Here is a 13,005-nt window from a genome sequence, read left to right on the forward strand (position 1 = left end):
ATATAGGTGTATTTTAATCCCCATTTTTCAGAGAAGGAAACTAAGGCACAGAGAAGCAACTTGCCCTAGGTTGCCAGGTGGTAAGTGGCAGAGCAGAGATCTAAACCCGGTGATTTTGACTTAAGGGTGAGGGCTCTGGCAGGCAGGGTTTACTCCTTGGGGATCCTGAGGAACACTGCCAGTTCCTGCCCTCCAGCAAGAGTAGCTGCCACTTCTCTAGGAGGCATGGCCTCTGTGTGCCCTCTGCTGGGCACAAGGAGGATCAGGGTACTTCCTTCTACACAAGCAGATGCTATCAGTGTCTTGGCATCAGCTGTAAATATGCTCTCTTCCCAAATATGGGTCAGGGGTCAGGTCAAGTGGTTGGCTGCACCACCACCACCCTGGGGGGCTCTCAGCCCAGTTCACATCTACCTACTGGCAGAAGGAACAGGTTTCTCAGGGCTTTCCTCTTCTTGAAATCCTGCCCATCTCCCCCGAAAGTATGCTGATCCTAACCTACCCCACTGAGAAGCAGGACCATGAACCAGATAGGTAATGCCAAGAGGGAGCTGGGATCCATGTGGAGCACTTCCATGTGGGCAAGGGCTAGAATTAGAAATCCAAAGGGAGGGTGGGGGATTTAGCTCAGCAGCACCATTCCTGCCTTGCAACTGCAAGGTTGAGTTCAAAAAACTTTCCCCACCTAGAAATCCAAAGGGATACCTGGGAAAGGACCTTCCTGTGAGGGCCAGAGGGGGGCAGGCCTTGTTGAGTCCAGAAGAATGGCTCCAGAGTGAGGAAAGCATAGTAAAGACTTGGGTCAGTGTGGACAAAAGCATGAAGAAACAGGTATCTCAGCATCTCCATCTAGAACAACTTTCTTTGGACCCAGGCTTGCCACTGAGTGGGCCTTGGTGACAGGAAGACAAGAGCCCTAAACAACTCCCCAGGAAATAAAGGCAGCACCCTAAGTTTGGGTTAATAGCCTCAGGAACAGCCTCAGGCATAGGGAACCTCATGGGCCTAGTAGAAAAGGAGGAAGCAGGAGTTAATGCACATTTTATTTATAACTGCCTTTGCTATGCTCAGCAGAGGGAGGGATGCCAGGTTTTGGAGGAAGAAAGCCAGAATGAGGACACAAAGTTCAACAGGTGTCACGACCCTGAACAAGGGTTGTGTTGGTTGGAACTTTGTGTGTGTCCCACCACCCTTCCCTCTAGGCCACCTGTGAATCTACATGGGTTCTCCTATTTCACACTTGATCAATCCCCCCTCATCCCCATGGACTGGCCATAGGCAAGAGACCCAAACTCTTCTCTTCAGTATTTCAACTGCTCTTTTTCTGTTCTTCTCACCCCTAAGATTTATTCTTAGGGAGAGAGAATACTAACACCCATAATTGCTTTCCCAGCCTCCTACAGAAGCCTCATAACCCAGGCTACACAACCCAGACTCTGGATGGCTGGTAATGCCAGTCACTCCCAGCTGGCTGCATATGAAGGCAGGACAGTAGGCATGAGTGTATTAGGCAGCGTTGGCTGTGGCAGGATGTGAGGATAGGAAGGCCCCGGAAGCCAAGGCCATGGGCTTATGTATCATAGAAGTCCACATGAGCTCCAGACTTGAACATGTCTGTTTGCAGCAAGCTCAGGAGTTTTTGGGCTGACATTCTGCAATCCACCAGCTGCCCCTTTGCCTTCAGCTCCTGCAGGCTTCTTCGCAAGTCTGGGTCCATGGAGGTCTCCCGGGCCAACTGTTGCATGTCTGTGTCCAGGGGACCTAGGGGATAAAAAACAGAAGACAAGAACAGAAGGTCATGGGTCCCCACTATGCATGGGGGATGGGGCTGAGTCAGGTCTGACCAGGGGCAACACTTCATCATGGTTGAAATGAACGGTCAGGGTAGCCAAAGGCACCACTGTCAATACTAAGTTCCAGACTCAAATTCCAAAGGTCACTGAACATGCTCCCTCCTAAGCCACTGTGTCTAAAACCAAACTCATTATCTCCTGTCCAAGCAGCACCGTCTCTTGACTTTCCAACTTCTATTAACAAAGTACTAAAAACAACTTCCATTCTCCTCCACTCCCTCCCCTCCAGACAAGCAGGCGCTAGGCATCAGGCACCAGTTAAGACCTCTGTGTCTACATACATTGGCAACCTGTCCCTTTTTTGGTTTTTTTGGTACTAGGGATCGAACTTGGGCCCTTGCGCTTGCAAGACAGGTGGCAGAACGACTGAGCTACATCCCCAGCCCAACCTGTCCCTCTTTACAAAGCTAGGTCTCCTCCTACTTCCTTGGCTCACCCTCTGCTAAATTCATTTTGCTAATAGATCGCATCACTCCTCTACTCAAAACCACTTACAAGTTTCTCAGTAGCCTGTCCTGTGCTCAAGGCCTGCTCTATGAGCATATGCAGGCTCAAGCCAAACGAGAAGAGCTGTCACCCCCCTAACAAGATTTCCTACCTTTATCTGCATTTCTGGGATATACCTTGCATCTGCTAACATCCAAGTAGCCCACAAGCGTCAATGTACAAAACAGGCTACTTCCAATAAAGCCACCCCTGATCTCCCCACCTGAAGGGAATAACTTCTTTCCTGAACTCTTCTAAACACTTTCTATTCTTCATATCAGAATCACAGCACCCCAAAATTAGGAGTTAATGGTTTTCAGGAGCAGAAAATCACAGAATCTCAGAGCTGGAAGGAGAATCATCCTGACACTTAAGTTTCTAATCATCTGTGCATCCTTGATGAGAGATCATTTCAACCTTTCCTAACAACATTCTTCTTGAAATTCACATTTTTTTTTGGCAGTTCTAGGGATTGAATTCAGGGCCTTGCACACATGCCAGGTAGGCATTCTACCACAATCACCCCACCCACTGAAGTAACCAGAGTGGCCTGTGGCTTTAAGGCTCTGGGAAACTCCAAAGAATCTCAGCTCCTTCACAATGTCCAAGACAGCTTCCTGAGATCTAACCCAGCCACATGGCAATCTAGAATCTGCTCTGTGCCTGGATGTGGTTTACATTTGGTCACTGCCGTCTGAGTCCTAGGTGAAGTTCTGAGGGAGTGTTAAGTTGAATGTTAGTGCAAGAATAATTGTGTGTATGCTAGGGGTGCTGGGGACTGGAGAACACGAGGAAGTGGACACACCTGATCAAGACACACACTAATCAGGAACTTGGAAGCAAGGTAGGATCCTGATCCCACCACATCTGGGCTCTGGGCAGGCTATTCTACCTCTTTGCCCCCAGGATTCCGAAGGGGAGTAGACTACCAGATCTCCACTTAAGTTATTCAGACACTACCCTGGCTCTGTCACCACCTGCTAACTGCAAGTGAGAATAAAAGCCCTGGCCCAAGGGCATCTTGGCAGGTGGTCAGAAATCAGAACAGGTATCATAAAACCCCATACCCTTTAACTTTCACAAGAACAGAGTCCTTCTCTTATTTATCTCAATAACCCTCAGTCCCCAGCTGCTGTGCTTCAGCTCAGTTCAGCCCGGGATGATCACAACTCTGCAATGTCTGTTTGCTCTTCATTCAACTAACATTTACCATGGAGTGCCTCAGCGCAGCTTTGCAAAGGAAAGAAGCTGACAAGTGCACATATGAAGGTAATACAGTGTGACAACTCCTGCATCAATTTGCAGTGTTAACCACTAGTACTTCACTATTAAGGTTCATCACATGAACTGCCTCTTCCAGTGCCCCCAAATGCCCTGTAAGACAGATAGCATCTTTCCCATTTCACATGAGGATATGGGGTTCAGGCCCAGAATTGAAACCTTAGTCTTTGCCCAAATGCTATCAGATATCTCAGATTTTCCTGTTCCACCCTCCAGTTCAGGCAACTCCCTTTTCTCTTTCTGTATCCTCTGCCCCAGCCAGCTCTAACTTCTTTGGAATCTGTATTTCCTGAGGAGTGAGGGGGTCATGATTCAGGGACAGTATACTCTGTGGGTCTTTTCTCAAGGAGACAGAGTAGGCCCCTTGTCCATCCCCCAGCGAGGAACCGGCCAGTTCTGGGGGACGGGGGAAGCACTTCTCACCTACCTGGGGCATAGCTTAGCACCCTCACACTAGGCTCCTCTGTGGCCAGGACCTGGAACATCATGTCTCGAGCAGCCTTCCCTGCACAGTACAATGCCCAGCCCTTGAAGGGCTTCAGGGCACAGAGGGATGAGATGTTAACAACTGTCCTGCTGAGGCCAGGACTGTCAGGGAAGGCCTTCAAAACACCGGAGGTCAGGCAGAGGGTGGACGTCAAGTTCAGAGCCCAATAGCTGTTCACTTCAGTGGGGTCACTCAGGTTCAGGAAGCCTTTTGAAACATCCCCAAGAGTGCCTGAAAAACCAGACCAAAGAAATAGCTCAGTGTAAGTGGGGTTTCTCCTTCAGCCCTCTCCCAAATCCTCCAGATACCTCTTTCTCAGGCCCATGTAAGAGAGAGCATCTCTCTTAGCACCTCCCAGGCCACTTTCCCTCTTCCCTAACTCTGCGGACAGACAAGCTTGGGGAGGCCACTCAATCAAGCTGCTTTCCTTTGCAGCTGCCTTGCTACCGGAATGGGATGGAGGGAACTCTAGAAACTCCTTGGAGAAGCAAGAAACTTGTTTGGAAACCCATGGGCGTCCACCAGAGGGCGCTGCGCGAGGCGGTCGGGGAAAGTTGTACGGGCGCTTTAGAAAACCTGGTGGTGCGAACCGTGCCCGCGTGGGTGTGGGGTTGACCCGACAGCACTGCTCATTTCTAGCGTACACGTCGCCTCCGCTGGCCGCGCAAGCCTGAGCAATTGGGGTTTTGGACTTTCAGCCATCTAGTTGGTGTCCCTCGGAGTCGCCCGCCTCAGCCCGCGGTGTCTCACCGGCATTGTTGATGAGCAGCAGTCTCTGCAGCCCCTCAGGCCTGGGCAGCTCGCGAAGGGCCCCGAGCAGCTGCTGCAAGCCGGCGTCCGAGCCCAGGTCGGCGGGCACCCGCACTACGCGCAGCCCAGGCCGCCCGGCGCCCAGCTCGGCCTCCACCTGCCGCAGCGCGTCGTCATTGCGGGCGCTTAGGAGCAGCACCGAGCCGGGCGACAGCAGCCGGGCCACGAGCGGGACCAGCGCGCGGCCGAAGCCCCGGGAGGCCCCGGTCAGCACGCACACGGCACGGCCCAGGTTGCCACTCTCCATGCCACCGACCGCCACTTTTGGGCGCTGGGCCCCGGGACCCGTATGGGGCGGGGCGGTGGGAGGAGCCCGAGGCGGGGCGGGGCCGAGGCGCGAACAGTTGGTGTCCGGTGTGCAGCCCTGGCCTGGGCCGCTGGTAGCTGAGTAGGGACGCGGGCGGAGTCTTCGTCAGTGCAGACAGGTAACCGAAGAGGGGCGGGAGGCGAGGCCCACAGGAATCCTAACCGGTTCCCAGCGCTGCCTTGTCTTTGGCGGGCCACGCCCCCTTTCCGCGGGCTCCACCCCGCGCTGAGACGCGAGCGCCAAAGGTCCTCCTAGTTCAGTTCCGCGGTTTCTGGAGCTGCTGGCCTCTCCCGCGGCGTCCCTGGACTTGAAGGCTTGGTTCCCTCCTGGGCTTACAGAACTCCCCGCCTTCTGGGTGAGAGGAGCTTCTTCTGGGGGAATCACAGTCGCTCCTCCAAGTGATGTAAAAAGCTTTTTTCTTTTTCCTGTGTAACTGGGGGCTCATCCTTTTCTCCCCACTTCTCAGTTTCTGAATTCCCGTCTCTCCTGTCAGTGTTCCCCAGGATTTTGCACCTTAAGAATTTAATGGATTCCTCTTGCTCTCCAGATCCTAGGAGACAGATTGGTGCAAGCACAACCCCATCTATTAATTCACTGGACATTTATTGGACTTATACCATGTGCCAGGCTATGAAGAAAAAAAGGAAAGGATGAAAGGATGACTGAAAATCAGACCTCACCTCTTTTGAATCCAGCTGCTTCTAGAAGCTGGAGGGTTTGCCTAGACTAGAGAAAGCGTGGAAATTTCTTCCCTTCCGAGAAAGGTGCTTATCTGCCCCCGCTCTCCCACCAGTCTTACAAGTAATATCTCAGGGGCAACATAACCTAGAATTTCTTTAAAAACAGAACAGTGGTTCTCAAATATCTCTGCAAGTGGAAGACACTGAGGAATTTTAAAAATACTGTGCCCTATGAGCCTTGGTTTTGGAATTGTAAAGATTTCTAGGTGATTCTCATGTGTGGACAAGTCTGGGAACCACTACAATAGCAGTTGGCAGTAAGTTTTCTTTGTTCCACTGTATGTTTTATTGATTTGGAAGTTGAGCATCCCACTTTAAGTCTCCTGATGGTTACTTTTGAAATAAAATTATAAATGTATGAAATTGTACTTTTTCATCAATATTAAAATCAAAACATTATATTTTAGGGACAAAAATATGAGTGAATTTTGGAGGAAAACAAGTCTGGTTGGTATCCTAGCTTTTACTAATGGAAACTTGGCTAGGTCATGTAATATTTTTGAGCCCTAGTGATTTTATAGGCTTCATTATTCAACATTGCACAAATATTTGTTGAGTGCCTACCATAAACCAGGAAATGGGTGAGGCTTTGGAGTTACAATGGTGAACAACTTAGACAATCTCTATATTCATAAAAAGTAGAATAAGGCAGCTAAATATAAAGCATTAAGTACATTGCTTTATAATTCAAATAATAGAGATTATTATTTTTAATGTCCCTTTATTTAATTATTTATTTATTGAGACAGGGTCTCACTGTGTGGTTCAGGCTTGCCTTGAACTCACTGTATAGCCCAGGCTGGCCTTGAACTCATGGCGATCCTCCTGCCTCAGCCTCCCCAGTGCTGGGATTACAGGTGTGAGCCACCATGCCCAGCAATGTCCCTTTATATTACTGGAGACTTAGCATATTTAGTTCTTTCCTCCATACCTCCCAAAGTACCAGTTTTGAAAAAAAAATTCAAGGAGTCTGTGTTGTTGAAAAATTCAAGGAGCCTTTCTGCCACTGTAACAAAATACCTGAGAAAATCAACTTAAAAGGAAGAAAGGTTTATTTTGGCTCACAGTTTCAGAGGTTTCAGTTCATGTTTACTTGGCCCTGTGGTGAGGCAGAATATCATGGCTAGAGCATGAAGCAGAGGAAATCTTTGTTTTAGTTACTTTCTCATTGTGGAGATAACATACTTGATAACCAGAGTTAAAGGAGCAAAGGATTATTTCAGCTCACATTTTGTAGAGGTTTCAGCTGGTTCCCAGGCAGGGTGGCATGGCAGAGGGGCATCACAAAGGAGAAACACTCCATGGAAAGCAGGCAAGAGATGGCAAAGAAGCAAGCAGCAGCAGCAGGCTTACTTTCCCTCTCTCCCTTTATATGCCATCCAGGTTATAAGCCTATTGATTGGTCATCCACACCTAGAGTGGGGCTTCCATTACCACACCCAAAAATATTCCAATCAGTGGACTAATTTAATACCACACATCCTTAATCCCAGTATCACATGCCCTAGATTCAGCCAGCTCTGAAAAGCCCCACCTATGATTGCATGAGACTTTGGGGGAACATCTGGGTACAAGCCATAACACCTGTACACCTCATGGCAGCTGGGAAGCTAAAAGACAGGGGAGTGGTCCAGGGTCCCAGTGTCCTCTTAAAAGGTGTGTCCCCCGTGACCTATCTTCTATCAGTCTCTACTTCCTAAAGGTTCTACCATCTCCTGAGTCCTTGCCACAGGCTGGTGACAAAACCTTTAGCATATGAGCCTTTGGATGACATGAGATCAAATCTAGAAAATACCTTTTAGATTTACCTTACTAGTACTTTATACAGTGTGTCTTTATCTTTATGAATTGTTTTTGTTTGTGAGACAGGGTCTTGCTATGTAGTTCAGGTTGGGCTTGAACTCACTAGGTAACTAGGCTGGCCTGGAACTTGTGATCATACTCCTGCCTCAACCTCCTAAGTGCTGGAGTTATAGGCACATGCCACCACTCCCAGCTCTCCATGAATTTTTTTTTTTTTTTTTACATCTTCACTATTTCAATAGCATGGAAACAAGAAATATTTAAACACTGTTTTGTGGTCTCAAATGGTTATCTACTTTTTATTGTACTATAGTTCTATGTTCTCACCTTCTTCATTTTGATTCCTTTCTTGGTTAACTGGAATACTTCTTTGCATTTTTTTAGGGGGGACCTTTAATGTATGAAAGTTTCTCTCTATTACTCTCTCTTATGAACAAGACCTTAATAGAACATAGACCTCTTGGCTCATAATATTTAACCTGATAGTCTAAAATGATACTCTATCACCTTGCTAATATTTAGTGTTAACCCCAAAAGAACTCTGATGTTTCTCTGTGGTTTTTGTTTTTGTTTTTGTGGTACTGGGGATTGAACACAAGGCACATGCTAGGTAAGCCTTCTTTCTACCAGTGAGCATACCTCTAGACTTCTTTTTATTTTTTATTTTCTCTCTCTTTTTTTTTTCTGATTGAACTCAGGACCTTGCACTTTTGAGGCAGGTATGGTACCACTGAGCTAAATCCCCAGGCCCCTTTTTATTTTTTATTTTGAGATGGGGTCTTGCTAAGTTATCCAGGCTAGCCTCAAACTCAGAATCCTCCTGCCTCAGCCTCCTGACGAGCTGGGATTACAAGTGTGCACCATCATGCCCAACCATCTCTTGTTTTTAATTTTGTGAGTAATCCATTTATTCCTGCCTAGGTCATCAAGGATTTTTAAATTCATATTAGAAACTTTAACAGTCTACCTGATGTGTCTAGGTATGTCTCATTTTTATAGTTTATTTATTACACAAATATTTATTGAACATCTACCCTATTTTTTTATTACAAAGACTCAAGTCTTCAGCTAAAAGAGTATTTCTATAGTTTCTCTTATTCTGTTGTCTTCAAGTGGATATCTTACAATTAGTTCTTGGTTTTCTTAGGTTTATTTCTAACTCTTATATTTTCACTTATCATCATATTAATCTCTATATCCTTTTCATATGAATCCCATAAATCAGTCTTCTTTTCTTCCCTCCCTCTCCCTCCCCCTCTCCCTCTCTTTCTTTTTTTCCCTCTCTCTCTCTGCTCTTCTGGTATTGGGGATTGAACCCAAGGCCTACACACTGAGCCACATCCTCAGCCCCTTTTTATTTTTTATTTTGAGACAGGGTCTTGTTAAATTGCTAAATTGCCCAGGCTGGGTTGGAACTTGCAATCCTCCTGCCACATCTTGCATTGTGCTGTGATTACACGTGTGCACCACCACACCCAGCTAATCCCATAAATATTTTTGGAGCTAGCTGTCTAAATCACTGTAGTAACAATCTGTAAGGTGTTGCTTCCATAGTTTTATCTTGTTCAGTGTGGGCCTTTAAAGTGACTGGAAGGTGTAGCAAGGTAATTGTGAGTAGGAGTCAAATTCAGCATGTGTGCAGCTCTTATGTATTGTTGGTTGGGGCCTAAAAGATTCCAATCCCATGAAAGGCAATTGAAATATTTTTGAAGTTGCAAATGCTTTTACCCTTTAATCAGTAATCCCACTTCTGAAAATTTACCTCAAATATTATAAACAGACACCTGGTTAAATACATTATGGTATTCTTTTTTTTTTCTTTTTGGTACCAGGGATTGAACTCTGGTCCTTGTGTTTGCAAGGCAAGTGACAGAACCACTGAGCTAAATCCCCAGCCCTCATTATGGTATTCTTGACATAATGGAGTTCAGCTGCAAAACTGAATGAAAATTTCTCTGTATACTGATGTGAGAGGATCTTCAGGATATATTAAATGAAAAAAGGCAAAATGAAGAACAGAAGAAATTATATGTTATATTTTTGTGCAATAAGGGAGGATATAGTATTTAAATTTTCACATATATTAAACATTCATATATTAAATACTAGAAAGATCCATGACCAATTACAATGCTAGCTAACTGTAGAGGAAAGGAAGGGGACTTGGAGTGAAAGTGAGTGAACTTATTTTTGTCTTCTTTTTTTCCCGAGACAGGGTCTTGCTATGTAGCCCAGTCTGGCTTCAAACTCACAGTGATCCTCCTCCCTCATCCTCGCAACTGCCTGGACATGCGCCACCATGCCCAGCTTAGTTTTGCATTTTAAAAACCACAGAAATGTGTTCCCTATCAAACATAAATAAATAACAGCTTCTTAAATGAAAATATATATGTATTAGAAAACAGAAAAACAACAGACTACATCAGAATTGTAATCTTTGTAGATTTACTTGACATTTTAGCATTCATAACATTAAATAAAATAAATACTATATTTAATTTTTAGTTATTTAACTTCCTGTGAGTCATTTGAGGAAAAAAATCTATTTGGAATTTTTCACATCTTGTGAGGATGACTTAGAAGGAGAGTATCAACCTTGCTGGCCTTGAAGTTTGTGGGGAGGAAACTAAAATCATGTAGAATAGCATCCTCACTGGAGCAGCTCTGACCCAAATGTGACAAGGGCTGTAGGGCTGGGGTAGCTCAGTGGTAACACATGCTTAGCATGCACAAGGCTCTGGCTTCGTGGGGCAAGGAATGTAAAAGAAAGTTTCAGAGAAAAATAAGGGGTGCCAAGCCCATTCTGTTCTTAATGATCAAATTCCAAAACAACAGACTTTTATAAAAATGTTTCAAGAACAGAGTTCCTTTTTCTTTTGAGTTTATGCAAAAATTCAAACAGAAAGCTTAACAAAAGTACTACTAAAAACTGCCAGCTATTTTTAGTGGTAGCGGATGAAGAATTTTTGACATTTGATGAAGATAAAAAGTTTTTTCATAAAATAAGTGGGACATGCCTGTAATCCCAGAATTTTGGGAAGCTGAAGCAAGAGGATCACAAATTCAAGGCCAGACTAGGCAACTTAGTGACTTAGTGAGACCCTGTCTCAAAAAATGGGGGAGGGGGGACTGGAAGGTAGCTCAGTGTGGTGCCAAGGCCTTGGGTTCAATCCCCAGACCACATACACACATAAAATTTACTAAAAACAGTTCCTAGAATTAAAGTCTGCTATATGTAAGAAGTTAATGATATCAAATGTGCTACTTCTGTACTCTCCCCACCAGACAGCTGGACATGCAGAAACAACCAGAAGCCTATTTAAACAAATAAGATGGCACCATGGATTACTGGCAACCAGTGGAATGAGAGAAAATCTTTTCAATGTGCTTTTTTTGGTTTTTTTTGAGAAGGGTCTCACTATGTAGCCCAGGCTGGCCTCGAACTCATGGCGATCTTCTTGCCTCAGCCTCCTGAGTGCTGGAAATACAGGTGTGCACCACTATGCCCAGTTTTTCCATATTCTTTTTACAGCCAAAGCAAAGTGGGATATACAAGCTACTCTGGAACCCCTCAAACAGATGTCAATTCAGAATTTAAATCATACCTATTATGATCTAGTTCCAGATTCCAGACTCAAAGACAGTATTTTCTCAAGTGATGATGTGATGCACAAGTACATGAAAAAGATTATATAAATAAAAGTATACATGAGAACAATTTTCTTAAATCTCATTTAAAAAATATCCAGGAAGCTTTTTCCATCCACAGTGAGCAAAGCTGCAGCTTGTAAAATCGCCGTAATAAAAAAGTGCTGCCTTGCTCCATGAGTCTTTAGTCAAGCACTTTGGAGAAAAGCTGTTAGGTGCTATTCAAAGCAAAGAAAAGTCAAAACGTGGGGCCAACATCACCATCCACCAAATCTGAATGGCAGAAGAAGCCAAAAATATCTCAGTCTTTTATTTGACTCAGTTGAAAATTAGTATCTATTTAGTATTGAAAATATTCTGTGTGGGGACCACAGGAAAAAACTGATGGTGCTGATAATTTGGTAATTATTTCTTTACCATACTGTCACATTGTTAAAATATGATCATTAACGTGGTAATAATTAAATTCAAATAATTTGATATCTTGATAAAATTTCACTTTGTTTCTTTTTTTTTTTTTGGTACCAGGGATCGAACTCGGGACCTTGCTCACTTTGTTTCTTTTATCCCAAGAGTTCATTTTGTGATGATGAGATCTGTCTTTTTTTCTAGGAGTGCTCATTGTAAGTAACTTTATTCATACAACAACCGTATGTGTTATGGTGTGAATATATTTTTCAATTCCTTCCTTATAGGTAATTTGTCTAATATTACAAACTTAAAATTATAGAGTTTGCACGTAATCTCTTGATTTCTAGTTCAATATTTTTTTCTACATTTTTGAATACTATATATGTATATAAAAGGGGAAAAGGGAGAAAGTAAAAATAAGAATAACAGAATCCTAGAAAAACACCGAAGAAAGAAATTTCCTAACTTTCTAACATAATCCCCCAATAACCATATGAGCCAAAAAGAAGAGAGTGACAGTGGAGAAATATCTATGAGTATTGTAACTATTATCTTTTTATTCAGTATGAGGAGAGAAATAAATCATGAAGTTTGTTTATATCAGATAGAAATAATGGTTAATTTTATGTACCAAGATGAGTGGGCAATGTAGTACCCTGATATTTGGCTAAATATTATTCTGCGTGTGTCTGTGTTGGTGAGATTAACAGTTGAATTTTTTGTTTTTTTAAATTTTTATTTTTATTAGTATGTGTTTGCCATACATGATCATTATATTCACCATAGGAATTAGTACATGAGTATAACACATTTTAATTCTTTTTATGTTCCCTTCCATTCCCTGCCCTGCCCAGATATCTGTCTTGGCCTTGGATTTTAGCTAGTATTGATTATTAGCCTTTTGGTCAATAAGCATTTCATCAAAAGGTATATGTGGTGCCTTTCTAAGAATGTCTAACTGCAGGCCAGTTTTCACATAGATGGGAACTAAAATGTACACTTCCATGAGGTTGGGAAACTCCAAGCTGAGAAATAAATTTAAAGGGTACCATGTTGTTAGTGTTCTAGGTTATTCACAGACACAAATAGATTGTCCGTGGAAGAAAAAGACTTTTGTCAGACTTCTTAGAATATAAATGAGTATATAATGCATATTTAAAGAAAGAAAAGATAAAAGAA

The 13,005-nt window shown here is 43.9% G+C and overlaps 2 protein-coding genes across 2 annotated transcripts in view; one reads left to right on the forward strand and one right to left on the reverse strand.

Moving 5' to 3' along the window:
- The window catches only part of Exoc6b (exocyst complex component 6B), a 721,832-nt gene that overhangs the window by 26,133 nt on the left and 682,694 nt on the right, over positions 1-13,005 (forward strand). The gene's annotated exons all lie outside the window — the stretch shown is intronic.
- Positions 1,026-5,420, reverse strand: Spr (sepiapterin reductase). The gene is made up of 3 exons (XM_004849875.4): positions 4,858-5,420; positions 4,048-4,338; positions 1,026-1,761 (listed from the first exon to the last, which is right to left on the reverse strand). Exons 1-3 carry the CDS (start codon positions 5,162-5,164, stop codon positions 1,571-1,573), a joined length of 789 nt encoding a protein of 262 aa, XP_004849932.1. The 5' UTR covers positions 5,165-5,420; the 3' UTR covers positions 1,026-1,570.

This window comes from Heterocephalus glaber, unplaced genomic scaffold (genome assembly GCF_053883595.1).
Source record: "Heterocephalus glaber isolate CG9 unplaced genomic scaffold, H.glaber_assembly_v1.0 deba00001456, whole genome shotgun sequence".
NCBI classification, from domain to species: domain Eukaryota; kingdom Metazoa; phylum Chordata; class Mammalia; order Rodentia; family Bathyergidae; genus Heterocephalus; species Heterocephalus glaber.